This window comes from Mustela putorius, unplaced genomic scaffold (genome assembly GCF_011764305.1).
Source record: "Mustela putorius furo isolate JIRA1106 unplaced genomic scaffold, ASM1176430v1.1 tig00537335_pilon_pilon_pilon, whole genome shotgun sequence".
NCBI classification, from domain to species: domain Eukaryota; kingdom Metazoa; phylum Chordata; class Mammalia; order Carnivora; family Mustelidae; genus Mustela; species Mustela putorius.
This window is the reverse complement of record NW_025422457.1, coordinates 4,523,748-4,541,807: the sequence shown is the minus strand read 5'-3', so window position 1 is coordinate 4,541,807 and position 18,060 is coordinate 4,523,748. Positions and strand designations below refer to the sequence as shown.

Below are 18,060 nucleotides of genomic sequence, written 5' to 3'. Positions count from 1 at the left end.
AAGGAAATTAAGAGGTACAAACTTCCACTTATACAATACATAAGTCACAGTGATAAAAAGTGCAGTATACAGGATATAGTCAATAACATTGTAGTATATTGTTGTAACAGTGTATAGGGACAGATGGGGACTGTGCTTATCCTGGTCGGCACTGAGTAATAGACAAAACAGTAGAATCAGTATGTTGTACACCTGAAACTAATACAACAATGTCAACTATACTTTTAAAAAAACCAAAAATCCCCTGTGATTCACCTCGTCACCTGCCTTTTCCCACAAGCTCCTGGAAACTACTGATCTGTTTACCGCCTCTACGTTTTGCCTTTTTCTGAATGTCATAAAGGGAGAATCACACTGTATATACCTTTCAGACTAGGTTCTTTCACTTAGCATTATGCACACAAGATATATGTTTTTGCATGAATGGTAGCTCATTCCTTTTTATCACTGAATAATATTTCATTTGTGGATGTAACCAGTTTGCTTGATCATCCGTTGAAGGACATCTTGGTGGCTTCCAGTTTTTTGGTGATTATGAATAAAGCTACTACCAATGTTCATGTAAAGATTTTTGTGTGGTCTGAGTTTTTCTTTTCTTTCTTTCTTTTTTTAAAGTACTTTATTTTTTTTTCTTTTCAAGTAATCTCTATACCCTATGTGGGGCTTGAACTCACAACCCCGAGATCAAGAGCTGCACGTTCTATTGACTGAGCCAGCTGGGTGACCTTTTCAAATCACTTAGGAAATTATCTTAAGACTGTTATTGCTGAACACATGTTAAAACTATGTTTAGTTTTGTAAGAGATTGAGTCCATATTGCTCAGAAAAAAATTATTTCTATGTATATTAGGCATAAACAGTTATGTGATTTATGACTGATTTTATTTACTTTTACTCATTTCTGCATTTCCCAAGAATTTTTAAAGTAATTTAAGCAAGCAGCACATATTTAATCATGAAAAAGTTAATTTCAAAAGACAAGAGAATAACAGAAGTGAACCAAATCCAACATCTATGTATTGTCTATCTCATTTCACTAGGCCACCAGCTCCCAGCCAGCCGATTCTTTGGTATGAATTTACACACTGTGAGTGTTAAGACATCACATAGACTGTGAAGCATTTCACTATAATGAGATTCTCTGTTCTTTCCTAACAGCTAGTGCCTCCTGACATTCTTTTCCAGGAGAAGTCAAGAAACCTGGCTTAGCATTTGAGAAACCCAGATTCAATGTCTGTGTGGCTGTACCTCGCTTCTAATAATGAACTCTCTGCTTTGTTTCTAAGACTAGTCTTTACTTCATTTTCTAGTTCCAATCAAAAGATTCCTATCTTGTTCTGATCTAAGTGCCCTCAACTGTACAAATCCATCAAGTATTTAAAAAAAAAAAAAAGGTTTGTCTCCAATTAAGCAAGCCCTTAAATGATCAAGTTATGAGAAGAAGTCTGTCAGTAAATGAAAATCTGTAGTATAACATCACACGCTGACAGGAAAAAAAAAATAGAGTCAGCTCATTACACTTCGGAAAGTATCGCTGTCATTACCAATTGTTTTAATTTTCAAAGGAGGAGGAAATTTGGCATCTCTTCTCATACAGAGCACCGAGGAAATAAATTAAATTAGACTTATTACGAACACAAAGCAGGCAGTTACAATGGCATCTTCATATAGCTATTATAATGCTGACATGCTAAAACAATACATCCTCCACTCCCAAGACGATGCATGAATTTTTTATGCGTGGTTATTTACTTCCATCTTTTCTGAATGACAGGTATAGAATCCCTGGTTAGAATTACCAGGAGCTTTTTAAAAACAAATCATGGGCTTGGCAAATGCTGGATTTCTGTTAATACTGGGTATGATTTGCTCACAAATAAAGTCCATAAGAAGAGCGAGACCCTTATCAAAGTCCAGACTCGGAAACATGACTGTGTCTTTTGATGTTCTCACCTCCAGGGCATAAATCATTAATTTCGAGGGAGGTTACCTCGCCGAGTTGGCCAACTGATGAGTGAAACTTACATGTGTTGGTTTTTTTTTTTTAGCATTGCACAGCAGGTAAGACAGAAATATGAACAAATGCAGAAAAGCCAAACCGCTGTGTTTCTGTTGTGGACGCTGTAATAGCGGCGGACGGGCCTCCGGCAGTTCCCTCACTTATTACTCATCTCCTCTCATTCCGTTGTTGAAACTGTGCTACTTGGGTAAAAAAAAATGCCCATGTTTCTGTGAGATAAATAAATCAGGGCATCAAGAACGACCGTGAGGACCAGACAGAATCAGGCTTTGAAAATGGCTCCTTTCCACTTTCTGCTGAAATATCAGGTGCTGTTCCTGAAGACGAGGCCAACGATCGAACTTTAAGGTACTGTTTGTGCTTGCTCCACTTGCTCAAGTTAAACAGGGAAAGTTTCAGAGGATCCATTAGAAGCTTATCCTTTCCCAGGCAAGCGAAGGTCAAGAGTAACGATGCTCCGCCACTTTCAGCCAGCACCTGGCCTCGGAGGAAAGCATATTTAAAAGCAATCACATTTTGCAACAATGCTGAGAAAAGGGAAGCCATAATCAACACTCCCAATCTTTAAATGAGACCAAGGCAGGTCTGTTCCATTTATTCTGTAGTTACAAATGCGCAAACTGGCTAAAGCCTGTGGCTCTCTGTAAACCAGAAATTAACGTGGTTGACGGAAACGAAACAAAACAAAAACAAAAAAACCCGCAGTTAAAACACACCAACTAACCAGAACACTTCATCACGCCCCATCGGCCTCCCCGCCCGCTCATTATCCATGCCAGGTCTCCCTGCTTCCTCTCACTGTTCTGGTGCTGGAAATCCCTTTCCCAACCTCATCTGCCAGTGAAAACTTGATTTCCCTCAAGGCCCTGCGGCAAGGCCAGCTCTGGGAATCTGCTCGGCTCTCCCAGTAAGGGTCACCTGTGCCATGCTGCTTGTCCTCCAAGATTCTGTTAGAGACAATGCCTAGTGAGAGTGGAGTCCATTGAAATAGGGATTTATTCAAGAAATAAGTTGTACCAGGACCCCAAGACTGTTCGTCCACATATGGTCAATTCAGTGTATTAATATGGGAAAGAGGAAAAGTCATTTGAAATAGAATTTCAGTCACAGTTTGCTATGCCTGGCGTTTTACAGTGGCTGCTCTAACATCCACCTCTGATTCACCGACGTCTGTGTCAACTGAGTATACACTTGATGCCCCTTCCTCGCGGGAGAATGAAGGGCACCATGAGGATATAGGCTGGCCTTCCTTGGGTTTCTACTGTAGAACAACAACGAGCCTGAGGAAGGCATCCAGGTGTCCTCTGAATGAGGAACAACAATAATCACCATCATTTGCATTCCACGTTGTGTTTACAAAGCACTTCTGTGGGCATTCTTTTATTCTCATAATGTTCTGTTCCTGAATCAGGAACTGTGCTTCCGTATGACACTTGAAACTTAGAAGGCTGATTCGACAAATCCCTCATCCTTAGAGAATTAAACTCTACTTCTGTTCTGCTCTAAAACAAATCACCCCAGTGCCAGTAGAATCTGTAAGACCTTGAATGTGCCTGGTTCCTGAAGCACAAAAAGGACGTCCTCCAAGAGAGATGAAGAGGTAGCACTCTTGCCCCTGATCGCTTCTACACCACAATAAACATAGTAAAAGGGAATGATACTACCCAAACCCTGAGTCAAAGAGCTGTTACTCCCTTAAGAAACAAAAAGTCTTTGGTGCGTGGGTGGCTCAGTTGTTAAGCACCTGCCTTCAGCTCAGTTGATCTCACTGTCCTGGGACAGAGCCTGGTATCAGGCTCCCTGTTCAGCAGGAAGCCTGCTTCTCCCTCTCCTACTCCCCCTGCTTGTGTTTCCTCTCTCGTTGTGTCTCCCTCTGTCAAGAAAATAAAATAAAATAAAATAAAATAAAATAAAATAAAATAAAATAAAATAACTAAAAGGTTCAGGTGATCCTCTAGTTTTGCAGAAGAATCAGAGGCTGATGTCAACATCATATGCACGAGAGAAGAGGGAATTAGAATGGGAGTCCTTGGGTTGGAAGCAGGTGAACTTTAGGGAGGGGTCTTGTGCTAATGTGACTGCTTCCGAAGCTGCTCTAGGAAGAGGCTTCTCTTGTCTAAAGTCAGATACCCTCAAACCACTCTCCATCTTCACTTTGGTTTGGGAACCTTTAGTCCTAGTGAATTTCCATAAACCAAAAATTCTCTACCTCATATCCAGATGTCCCCCACAACCCACCCAATTCTAGCCCCAGCCTGAGCTCCAGTCCAACCTCTACCTGGAAGGACGGAGGGGAGAGAGAAGAGGTACTTCACAGATGTTGACTCTTTGTCTGGAATATCAGCTTTACTTTTTTGGGGGGTGCGGGGGGGGTAAAGATTATTTATTTATTTATTTGAGAGAGATAGCAAAAGTAGGCAGAGCAGCAGGCGGAGGGAGAGGGAGAAGCAGGCTCTCTGCTGAGCAGGGAGCCCAATGCAGGACTAATCCTAGGACCCTGGGATCACGACCTGAACCAAAGGCAGACACTTAACAACTGAGCCACCCAGGCAACCCTATCAGCTTTATTCTTGTCAGTTTATTTTACTTTATTCTTAAGATTGCTAAGAGTGTTTAAATAACTTAGGAAATTGGGACAACTCAAAGTCATGATCTTTTGCTCTTATATTAGCTGCTCTGTAGAGTCATAGAAGTAAACACGGTTGTGTTTGTTAAAAGTGAGAGTTTAAGCGGACTCTTAGAGTGGTCCCAACTAGGAGAATGCCTTTATTGGAATGTCTATAGCTTAGTATAATAAACATTATTGATTCAAAGTTTGCAGTGTTCATTCACATAAGTTTATTTCTTTTTTTTTTTTTTTTAAAGATTTTATTTGTTTATTTGACAGAGAGAGATCACAAGTAGGCAGAGAGGCAGGCAGAGAGAAAGAGAGGAGAAGCAGGCTTCCTGCTGAGCAGAGAGCCCAATGCGGGGCTTGATCCCAGGACCCTGAGATCATGACCTGAGCTGAAGGCAGAGGCTTAACCCACTGAGCCACCCAGGTGCCCTCACATAAGTTTATTTCTTACAGGTATGCTCTAATATTTAGAGTAACACGGTGATTGTGGTCTTGAGCACTTAGCCTCCTGTTGACTTACAGTTATAAACGGAATCACGGACTTGTCCCCGGTTTCTGACTGCCCATCACTACAGTGCTTTGGAGAACACTGGCTGCCCACAGGGAACTTCTTGAGCTGAGGCAGGGTGACTTGCCGATTTTCGCCAGCTGGAAGCCACTGCTCCAGAGAGAGCTCTCAGTGGTTTCTGGGGCATTTCCTCTAATCAAAGATATCTCCTAATCTCCCAAGTTTTCAATTCTGGAATTGGATGCTCTGATATTCACTGGAAATCTAATGCACTGGAGAGACAGACGGAAGCTCTCACAAACTCAGCAAGCAGGAGGAGGATGTAGCCACACATAAATCTGATTCCACTCTCCTTTCCTGCTAAAACATATTAGAACATTCTTTTTATAGTGTCATTTGATTGTGCTCAGGAAGTGATGACTTAGACAAACACGTCTCGGACCAGTCCTCAACTCTATGGATAAGGATGAAGTCAAAAGCTCACCCAACCGTGAGAAAGGTGATAGGGTACAGAAGAATCTCACTCATACCGAGATATCTGGAAATAGTGACTCAAAAGCCATTGTAATATAGGTAAATCTAGGAAATAAATATGAAAAAAAAAAACCCCTCCATAATCAAAGAATTTATTAACTCCTAAGGGAGGATACTTAAGAGGGACAGATGTTAGGGAAAACAAGACAATGTTTTAGCAAATAGTAAGGGGAAGCACTTTAAAACTCAAACTGGAATGCCTTTCATTAATCAAGATATTTACTTTGGAGGAGGAAGGGACTGAATACTGCCAACTGTGACGTAAATTACCTATTAAATTATTTATACGTAGTTAACCTACATAAATGAAGTTGGATGATCCCTAAGCTTTCTTCTACTGCCTTTTGTTAAGCAACATCAGAAAATGACAGAAAACGGAGGTTATTTAAGATAATGAGGAAAATGACATAACCCCACTTACATTACAGATTCCCAAGTAGTCAAAATCTGAGCTTTGCTATTATCATTCCCCTTTTCAAAAATTAACTTCAAATCACACAAATAAGATACTCATATTTTCTTTAAAAAATTAAAACCATTAAGTTGAAGGGTAAAAAAAAAAAAATCCCCTTTTACCACCGCATACAATTCTTTCTCATCCTTCCTATGTTATCCAGCCCCACTGGTGACACGAGCCAACAATGGCATTTTCTGTGCCAGAAACCATGCTGACTTACAAGCATAGCTTCTTTAATTTTCACAATTTCCTGCTAAAGTGGGTTCAATTATCATCCCCATTTTGCAGAGGAGGAAACTGAGCTTTGGCATGAACACATCCCCATTACCCAGGTACCTACTGTTAATGGTTTGGGACACATCCACGCAGGTTTCTCTATAAATCCCTAAACATCTGTAAGCATTCACAGAAAATGTAGCGTGTTGCTATTCTGTTTTATTAGAAAAACCTTAAATGGTGTCCCACTACACCACTTGCAGATTTCTCCATGACAATTCCTAAAGCTCTACCTCCTGCTTTGCTAATTGCTGTCTAGTATATTATAGCTGTACCATTCTCCTACAGACAAGAATGAAGGTTAGTTCCAGTTTTTCCGTAGAAATGGTGCTGAAGTGAATAGTCTTGTGCAAGCTTCCTCTTGCACACAGATAGCTGCTTTGGGTGTATACCAAGATGTGGAAGTGCTGGGTCATGGGCATGCATGTGCTAATTTTAATAGATTCTGCTACGTTGTCCTCCAAGATGTCGGCCACCAGCATGTGAATACTTATTTTCCTACAACCATGCCAAAATCGGATATTATCAAAGCTTCGAATTTTTGCCAGTCTAAGGAATCACGTTTTAATTTGCATTTTCCTGATTAAAATAGAAGTTATATTAGGCAATGCCATCCGGACTGGTAATTAAATGGTGAAGTGAGTTAAAGCAGGACAAGATAAAAATGTAAAGATACATTAAGCATATGATTTTATTTTAAAATACAAGGATGTTCATTTCCTTTCATCTTTTGACGTAAGAACAAGGCTTCTGCTCTAAGTAAGGGAGCCACGTACAGATGTTCCATGTGTACCTTCTGGACTAATCACACGCTTATTTTTTTTTTTATTTTTAAAGATTTCATTCATCTGTTTGACAGAGAGAGAGAGAGATAGTGAGAGAGGGAACACAAGCAGGGGGAGTGGGAGAGGGAGAGGCAGACTTGTGCCGAGCAGGGAGCCCGATGTGGGGCTCAATCCCAGGACCCCGGGATCATGACCTGAGCTGAAGGCAGGTGCGTAACGACTGAGCCACCCAGGCGCCCCTAACCACATCCTTATAAGCACATCTGAGATCCCCTGGTTTGGTTTCGTAACTGAAGTGAGAATGTAAAGATGTTGTGAAATAATCCAAGTGCAGAATTTAATTTTATTTAATTTAACAGCAAGCTTTTTAGTATGTGCTTTCATCAAGACTTTCTAAAGCATTTAATTTAATTTTCAATGAAACAGCTCTTCTTTCCACACTTGTGTTTCAGTGGTTTACATATTACTTAATAAATTACATAATTACAATGACATTCAACCAGTATAAACAGATTTGGGAACCATCACACGGGCTCTTAGAAAACACATTTAACTGCAGGAGCACAGGCACAGAGGTGTTCTAGACAGTAGCCCAAGAGCCAATGGAGCGAGCACGCCGTGGGCGGCAGTCAGCGTCTTTCGGAGAGGGATTTATGAGAATCTTCTTATGCAGCAAGTTGGATAGAGAGTGTCTATTGTACCAGTGATGTGGAACATCTTTTCATATGCTTATTGCCCAATATCCTCTACTGCGAACCATCTGTTTCTGTTCATTTCATGTACCTGCTTTTCTCGTGGATTATCTTTTTCTTAATTATTTATAAGCGTTCTTTAAAAACCTCATATTGATTAACCTTTTGCCTTTTAGAGGTCATAAATATTTTCTCCCAGTCTGTTGCCTATCTATTAACTACTTTTTTGTAGTTATTCTGTTTCGCAGAAGCATTTAATTTTAATCTAATGAAATACACTACTTTTCTTTCTTCTTAGCTTTTGCTATTCATTTTCTAGGTCTTTGCTAAGATTCTACACATGTTTTTTTATGTTTCTTCTAATACATCAATTGTTTTGCTCTTACAAGGCCCCAGATGAGGAACTCAAAGTTCAGAAGTTTTAGATGTTTGACCAAAATGATAAAGCTAGAAACAATGAAGGTCGGCTCTCGACTGAGACATAGCTCTATCTGATCAAAGCCAATGCAACGATTTCACATCACCTTCCTGAAGAAGGAATTAAAGTCTGAGAGAAGTAAAGTGGAATATACAGATGTTTAACAATGATGAAAATTGGGACAAATGCACATCTTTGCACTGAGGATACACAAAGGACTGACCTATAAAGGATTCATCAACCTCAAAGAAGCCGCATAATCTCCTCCGTCCATAGAAACTGTGGCCAAAGGGCTTGAGCAACTGGAGATCTGAACACTCCTGAGGAACTAAGCGGTGCCAACTGCTGTCACTCAGAGGTTCAGCTACTCCTGTCCACTCACTCATCCACCCATTCCAGCAAACAAAAACACACCAAACACCCAACATGTCCCAGGCGATGCTCCCAAGCTCCACACCCTCATTTTTCTCCTTTGCTAGATTCCCCCACATGGACGTTCTGCAAGTTCCTACAGCTTGGCTTACTCAAAACCAACCTCTGCATTAAGTGTGCCTTGGATTTTTATGGTCATTCAGGTCACATGCCTTCAGTCTGCTACTGGAGAGTGAGCTGTCTCGGGTGAGATTCATGCCTGATGCACCTCTGAGTCCTCCAAAGCCTAGAGTCTAAGGACCCAGGCCATACGGGCTTTCTCTACTGGACTCATGACATTTCTGTGTGATCAGCGGTTTCACTTTCTCTCTCGTGGACTACCCTGTGATATCTTTTAAGGGTGAATGAAATGAAAGGGAGGGAAGGAAAAAACATCTTGTATTTTCATCACACCTTATCTTCCCAAGTGATTTTCCCATTTCATTTGGGGTCATTATTTATTCTCACATCTACCAGTCCTCTTCCCCCCGCTGGCACGGGCATTACTATGATCTTCCGATTCCTCTGCCTTCCTTTAACGTCTATAATATTAGCTGTTAACTCTTGTTGCTTCTACTGCAACTTTGTCCAAATCTTTTCTATTCTCTTGGCCACCATCTTGCTTCAGGTTCTCTGTCTCTTGCAAAAGCTATCATAAATGGTCTCCAACCTCGGCACCGCACACCAATTCATACAACACCCACTGCTGCCTCATAAACTTTCCTGATTCATGCTCTCACTCTTTGCTTGAAACCTTCCAAGTTCCATACCATCCATGGAATTCACTCAGACCTCTTGGCTAGACTTGAAGGCTCTACCTAATACGCCATTTACATTTTGGTTGTAACGTCCCACTGCTGTCCTACTGACACCTTGTCCTCCCCAATCAAACAGGACTACACACTTTTCATTAAATACACCTTGCATTTTCCATCTCTGTCACTTCTGCCTGGGCCGGCCTTCCTCATTCTATCCTTCGAGGCCCACCGCAAACACCAGCTTTTGTGAAGTAGGTCCAGACACCCCAACAGACGGGATGGCTGCCTCCTTTGATAGTAGCAGCACTTTGTATTGCCTTCTTGGAATCAATCTTGTTTGCTTGATGCATTTAATCCTGTTTTATTTATAGTCCTTTGGTATTTACCTTGTATACTGCCATAAAGTACCTTAAGATAAGGGTCAGTAGTTTCCTTATTTTGTGTTTTTGGCAGAGTCTAGTACAGAGCCTTGTACCTATAGGTAATCAATCAAATATTTGTTAGAGCTGAAATGTTCTCTAAACTTTGCTGTAAGCTCTTTGAGGACAGTGACTTTAAGTATTGCTGTGTCTCTTGATACAACCAAGGGCCTTATACATAACAGGTGACTGAAACAGATTTATTTAAATAACTTCCCAGTTCCAGAGCAAGATTTTTCAAAATACATGTAATACTAGCATTAACCTAAAATATTCACTTAGAAATTTCTCACCAATTAACACAAAAGAAAAAGGAAAGAAACACTGACCCTAACATTCTTTTCCTTTAATTTTATATGATAATGCCTAACTCGTACTAGGTGCTTATCATGTGCCAGACTTTGTACTCCAAGCCCTACAATGCCCATCTCATGTAGTCCTCACCCCAGCACCATGAGGCCCGGCTTTTCCCCCACTTGATGGGCAAGAGGTGCAGGGAAGTGAAGTAACTTGACCCCACACTGAGCAACTGGCAGAGCTGAGATCTGAACTCAGGCAGTTTCTGCCTCCAGAGCCCACCATGGTTGTCACCATCATGGCACCCTATCTGGACTGAGTTTACTGAGCCCCTTAATTTTAACAGTCTGAGTTAAAAGAAAAAAGAAAGCTTCTAAAAATACTAAAAACAAGAACTTCTTGTCTTTTATATTATTTTAATGGATGGAAAAATAAAGAATTATTACATCTATTTCATCTACCTCAATGTAAGCCTCAAATTTAAGAGACCTATTTGTTTTTTCTCAAACAACACGCCAGGTCCATACTCGACTATGCATCCCAAAGGACAGAAGAGATGACAAAGATAATATACTAGCAGACTACTGAATAATCATTTAATTTTGGAAAGCTATCTAGAAAGCTCGAATCAAAGAAAACCACTTACTCCCCCTTCTCCATGCAAGTCTTTACACACTCAAAAACTCTGGTTGGTGGTCTGGACTCTGATTGGTTGGCAGACAAGGGGTGTGAGGGTTGTCACAGATAGTCTACAAGTTAGAAAAACAAAAAACAAACCCAGAAATGTCTCTCTTTTTGAATTTTCATTCAGTCTGCATAGAAGAGCACTTGTGCCAATTCTGGCCAAGTACTGGAAAAGAATATATTAGCACCAAGGAGCTGAGAGACTGCAAAACGGGAGAGAAGGAAAAAGTTGTAACGGTCTTAAATATGATGAGGGCACATTGAGGAAAAAGTCGCACACTGTAAGATACGAGTCGTTGCTTCCCTTAGGGTTTCGGAGATACAAGTATGCTAATCAGGGATGGACTCCAGTGTCAGATCCAAGGAACACCACTGCCAGCCCAATCACCAGTGTCTCTTCCTCCAATGGAAATATTAAAGATGAGATTTATTAACTCCAGATGAAATTATATGAAGCAAGGACAAAGTCTGATCTTTAGTAAAACGAAGTAGAAAAATACCAATTGATGCTTCAACTCCTTGGGTCATTTATTTATCTGCTCAAAGTTAGAAAAAATGAATATAAAAAGTCAGATCACAGTAACTCCCACTATTAGTCATAGCTACTGTTTTCTAGATCTAAGTGCTAATGTTAAAAACAGACCATATGTATGATGAATTTCTGTGACTCAAGCAATACGTTAAGATCCAAATCCCATTTATGAAGCAAAATTTCATTACAGAGTATTTCCACTGTTTCATAATGATCTAAAGTACATAGTTGTTAGTGATTTCAGTATTTCAAGGTGTAGATCAGATGTTCAGAGAAGAACAGAGGAGAAAAGAATTAGCCCATTATGTTCAATAATGTATCATGGAAAATGACAGCCTGAAATACTCATCAGGAGCACTGGCCAACCCCCTCTGCTGTAGCAGAAAGCACAAAAACAAAAACAAAGCACATAATGGAAAAAGGAGTTTAAGTTCAAGTGAAAACACCTTATGACGTTTTAAGCTTCTTAAAAATATATCCACTCAAACATGAAAAACAGAGCAAATAACTAACCCCAAAATAAAAGGCAAAAACCATGTTGCTCTAACACAACTGAATAAATGCACATTCATAACAGTTTTTAACGTTTTTTAAGAAATCAGCGAAAGCGGCATTAACTAAACGTTTTCACAGAGATGGAACATGAGGTTTTAATACATCTACTGAACTGCATGAGAAAACTCTGTTTCAGACCGCCGCAGCTCTCACATTCACTCAAAAGCCCCAATGCCCTTAACACCGTGAGGGTGAAGTGCCGACAATTTTGGTAGGGACCCTTTTTTTTTTTTAAGATTTTTATTTTAAGCATTAGGTTTGATATATGGAAAAAGTAATGATGAGATGGGATTTATATTTATGTAGGTAAGTTAGAAAATGAAATTCAGAGCTGGACAGAGTGATATAAAAGTGATATAAAATATAAATATAAAATGATCAAGTTATATAAAATAGAAATTACGGCCAACCAGGCTCAGATTAAAAAACTGATGAGAGATCTCAGCCTATAACTTACGAAGAGAGAGAGAGAGAGAGAGAAGCTAAGAGAATGTCAGTCAGTTTTGTAATTTAGGTTAATTTTGTTTCAGATTTTAGAGAAGAATTGTACCATTAAATGTGAAACTTCTAAAGCACTATTTCTTAGGTGCCTTCAGTATAATTCATTATGACCTCATAATTTTGTAATATTTTCCAACATATTTGAAACTTCAGGGACAGCATATTTTAATACTGGAATTAAACTGAGAAAGAAGTTTGTTTCAAAATAATTTTCACTTTACTTGCTTCCAACATTAATTTGTTATTATAGTAGTTACAGAAATCTCTACCCAGGGGATTGATGACCTGCTCTACGAAATGGACATTACGCAAGCATGGTAGAGACCTATCTTAAAAGTACATCCTTTTCCTCTCCAAGACAACTTTATCCACAACCCTCCGTGTCCTGAGTAATGAAGCTTAGCCGTTCATTCGATGAGTGGAAGAGGTGGAGAAAAAGAAAAACATATATGAGTCCTCCCCCCAATAAATCTCAATCCTACTGCACGCCTTTTCCTTCACAGTTAACCATTTTAAGACGCTAATAACTTTACCATATTTCCCCCTGGAGTGTTCCCTATCAAGATTAAAAAAGGGCTTATTCAGGAACAAACAGGATACAGGAGTGATGGAGTGGCTTCCAGGCAAGCTATAAATAGCAACATTATTTTCAAGAAATCTTGTGCCGGTGTGTAAGTTATAGCTGAAACAGGCAGTGCAGATTTTATTACAATGGTGTCACCAAAATTCACTGTTATATGAGAAATGCAATCTTACCAAGTTTTCTTGGTTCCTGGCTGCTATTTTCTGCTCCTCTTCTGCCCCATTTTTCATGTACTTGACCTCTTCCACCGGTTTGATCCTATACTCGTCTGAGCACCAAAAAGAGAAAAGACATTTTATAACTTTTTCACAACAGTAGAAAAGTGTCACTGAGAAAAGCCCCCAGGAGCGTAATTTGTCAGAGCCCTTTCCCTGCAGCCTTCGATGTGGTTCATTTGAAACAATCCGGAAGATGCTTAACCAGCCTCTTTCTAGAAGGTGCTCTCCTCTGCCCATTGGAAAGAGCCCGGCACCATGAAGGCAGCTAATGAACATGGCATTGCTTGGTCCCTTCATAGAGAGCAAAGGGCAGCAGAGGAAACAGAAGTTATTCTGCCTTTAAAGACTATCTGGAACTGGCACATAACAGGGCACTTCACATAATGGTCTAAGGAAGTTTCTTCTCCATGAGAACATTAGTTCAAAATGCCTGTGGCAGTAACTTTCAGCAAGACACACAAACCTTAATTTCCCTCTTTTGCAAAAACGAAATATTGCTTAAGACTAAAGAGTTTAAGAAGAATAAATGAAACAAGATGGGATTGGGAGGGAGACAAACCATAAGTGACTCTTAATCTCACAAAACAAACTGAGGGTTGCTGGGGGGAGGGGGGTTGGGAGAAGGAAGGTGGGGTTATGGACATTGGGTGACACATGGACACATGGTATGTGCTTTGGTGAGTGCTGTGAAGTGTGTAAACCTGGCGATTCACAGACCTGTACCCCTGGGGATAAAAATATATGTTTATAAAAAATAAATTAAAAAAGAAAAAAGACTAAAGAGTTTAACTGACCAAAAAATAGATACCAAAAATAGGGGACTGAAATTTTCCTACTTGTGATCCCCATATTAAATATGGAGCAGTCTGCAATCACTTCATACACTACACACATGTGTGCATATGTGCATGCACACGTGCACACACACACACACACACACACACACACACACTTTAATCTCTGTACAGTCAGAGGCATAGGAAGAGCCACAGAATTTAAGGGAGCTCATAGGTATATCACTGCAGACTGGAGAGGTTGTGGGCCTGTAGGTAATGGGATCTCAACTTCCCAACAGCCAGAGAGAGAGAGTACAATAAATCTCAGTCTCGTATATAGCACAGGACAAACTCTGGAGAACATACAGCTACAGCTCTTCTCCAGGGCAGCAGTCTGGGAATGACGATGATGCTTCTGTCGGATTCCCGTCAACAGGAAAAGACTTGGGAACCCTAAGGTCCAAATAGGTGTGACTTCGAGTCATCTCTAATTTGTTGGAAAAATCACAGAAATTGTGCAAGTGGAAAATGCCACGGTTGCCTAGCATAGGCATGGAATAGTGCCCATGATGGTCGACCTGAAAGACAGACGTTTATCGCCAAGGGAGTCTGCATTTCAGTCCAGGAAGTTGTAATGTAATAACCGTCAACACACTACCTCCTTCCCCCAAGAGGTTTGCTAAAGTAACATTTCCCCAAGTAATTGTACTGTTCAAATATTTCTCAAAATGATCATCCTTAGGAAAGTAGTATGTTTGCTTGTATCTGAATAAAGATTCTGTGGTCATGGCTAAGCCAATTATTTTATTCCACCTGACAATTCAAGGTAGTTATTGATTCTGCTTCTTTCTGAAGAAATTAGGAAGACCAGTGTGAGGTTACAGTAATGAGCCCTTCAGGAATACGCAGTCCTAAATGCCTAAATGTATTAACTAGTTAATCGGTGAGCTCTGATCCACAGTCACAACACAGAAGAATTTCACATTCCAATTTGGCTTCCAGAGGAAAAAAATGAAAGTAAATGAACAAAATGGACACATTTAATTAAGGATTACTTACTCAGAAGTTAGAAAAGCACTTGTTAATTAAAAAAAAAAAAAAAAAGACATCGACAAATTATGCCTCCAATATAATTACACAGAGATAAAAATAAAGGTTAAAAAGAAAAAAAGCTAGAGATGAGCCTCCCTAACTTCAATTTGGGGCGTTAATATTTATAAACCATGGTTCACTTGGATAAATACTAACATTTCACTGGACTGAACTGTGATCTTAATTACTTCTGGTCTCTATTTACATATAAATTATACAGACACGCACATAGCTTTTAAACCTAATTTCAATGGATTTCTATGACTGTCTGTAGGATGCTACCCCTCAGGTGATAGCACAAGGAAAGCACAACATTTTAGGACCTAAGCAGAACTTCTGAAAGATGGTACTTTGCCCACCGCATGGCCACGGGTCTGTCCCGGAGAAGATCGACCCTTGCCCTGCCCCTTCCCCTCACCCACTAAGCCACGGCCCCCAGGCCACACTCTCTGGGCCGTCCAGCAACATTCCATCTTCATTTGCTTTTTTACCCTCCAGGGAACGTAACTGAATTGAAAGTAGTAGACAACCTATTAATATTTTCCTAATATATTTCTTCAACGAAATGGGAAACCCGCTGGCGACATGACTTTCAAAGCAGCATTATCCCAAATACAGGCTTTTTTTTTTTTAAACATCAAGGCAGAATCATCATCAATTCAGAAAGAGGACAGGTTTTAGCGTGTCATTAACAACCACGGCTGGCTGGCCGATGCGGAACACAAAGAAAGAAAAAACAAACAGCCACGACTACAAAGCCAGACCTATCATTATTACTTACACAACACACTGCACAAAATCCATTGTGGTATAAAAGAACAACAAAAAAGCCAGCAAGACCCTTCAATAAACCACAATTTGTACAAAGCAAATACTTTAAAAAAAAAAAAAAGGTCTGTTACATTTCTCAGAGGCTGGGAATGAAGCTGTCCATCTGGAAACAGACAACTCATCAACAAACGTGTCACACATTTCCATGGCGATGCAGCCGTCGGGAACAGCACTTGCCAGCAAGCCTCAGCGCCGACGGATGGAGCGTTTCGGGTTCTGACAGTGCACCAGCCAGGCAAAAATCCCGTTTTCCTTTGTTTAAGGCACAGGGGAGTCAGTGTAGGACTCTGGGCCACCTTCATCTAAGCCCCACACTGGAGGCAATTAGCACAGCCACCGGTAGAAGCCAGAATGTCCTGGCATCAGACAATATGCCAACTTGATTAAGAGGAGGAAAAGGCAGGACCATCTTCCTCTGGCTCCCTCACACCTGTTCACAATTTTTCTTTTCTTCCTGTTGATCTTGTCAGGTGGCCTATTAAAATGCACGTCAGGAACAGGAGGCTGACACCCCGTTCCGAACCTGTTCCCCCTTCTCTCTATGTAAACAGTCGCAAGCTGTGCTAGTCAAAATAATTCTGGGGTAAAAGCAATGCACTGGTGATATTTTTAGCATTATATTCCCCATCCTACATCAGAGAGGGGCCGGATTGTTTTTGCGATGGCTCTGGCATGAAGATACCGTTTCCCACCAAATCTGTGGGCTTCATTTTGATGTACAGTTCATATATATATATATATATATATATATATATATATATATTGTGTGTGTGTATTTGTATGTGTATACAGTATTAGAGCTTTTAGAGCTAGGAAGGGATCAGCCGGCGGTACATGCTTTAGGCAGTATGGACTCATCCCATTTTCTGGATCCTGTCAATTCTTCCGTCATCAACAACTCACTGGCCCTATCCTAATTCTCCCAAGTTTTGCCATAAGTTTTACCTTTATAATCAAGCCAACGGGCTTTCAGATGAGGCTGTTAGATGGAGAGAAGTGCTGGAGTGAGTTTATAATGCCAGAATTATTAAAAAAAAAAAAAGTTAAGTTTTCACAGATGTATACATTAGATGGGGAAGGAAGAAAGCCAGAATGCCTTATATGCTATTCTCTCTAGCAAGAAGGGATCTTACAGTTGTTTGCTAAAATGGTGAAATTTGCATCTGCTTTCATACCTTCTTGCCCAGTCTTCTTTTGATCAATGACACAAATGTGGTAATAAATTTGTTTTCCAGGACTGTTCCAATTTCAAAAATTCTGTGTTAATGTCCGTGTTAACGTCCTCACATTAAGAATGTCCAACATCTGGGCATCTTAACTGAACGCTCTGGATTGCCTCTTTATCCAGAATCTGCATGAAGATTCTCTGGTAGACAATTATGATATGCTCGGGAGAACATGAGAGCTTGGGAAAGATATTGCAAGAAGTATTTATAAACATAAGCCACTGGAAAGAAAACAACTATACTAACCTTACGGCAGACACTTGTTCCTCTGGGGCTCCTCCCATTGAATAGCCTATCTCCCAAACTAACTAAATTTGAGCCTTAAAATCCCAGTACAACTTCAAATTCTTGCTTAGGATCTTTATTTCCTTACTTGGTAGGTTTTTTCAAGAAGCAAGTATTCATAATGGCTAAAAGCTTGGCTTCTAGAGCCGGAATGCCTAGCCATACAACCCTGGGCAAGTTACTCATCCTTTCTGTGCCCTGATTTCTTCATTGGTAAATTGGGAATATCTACAGTACCTAATCTCACACACAGAGTCACATGAATTAATACATGAAGACAGTGCCTTGTCTATAGTAAATACTCCATATATGTTAGCTGCTGCTTTCGAAAGCTCTGCTGGTTCTGCAGGGAATATTATTCCTAACGTACAAAATCCATCAAGATACAAAAAGAAAAGGTATAATATAAACATCACTAATTAATTAAACCAAAAATTGTGACCTAACTGCATTAACAAATGAAGAGAGAGGAAATGAGAAGGGGATTTATGATCCATTTATCATCCATAATAAGGCTTCAGTGTTTTTTCAGCCATGCACCTGTATTACTTTAATCAAAATACTAACTAAAGTACCATATTACTT

General features: G+C 40.1%; 1 protein-coding gene across 1 annotated transcript in view; it reads right to left on the bottom strand.

Annotated features, from left to right (window-relative positions):
- CUNH1orf21 (chromosome unknown C1orf21 homolog) overlaps positions 1-18,060 on the bottom strand; it is a 221,919-nt gene that overhangs the window by 91,809 nt on the left and 112,050 nt on the right. Inside the window, exon 3 of the mRNA XM_004767950.3 lies at positions 13,221-13,315. Within this exon, the coding sequence (XP_004768007.1) occupies positions 13,221-13,315 (95 nt within the window). The remainder of the gene's footprint in view (positions 1-13,220; positions 13,316-18,060) is intronic.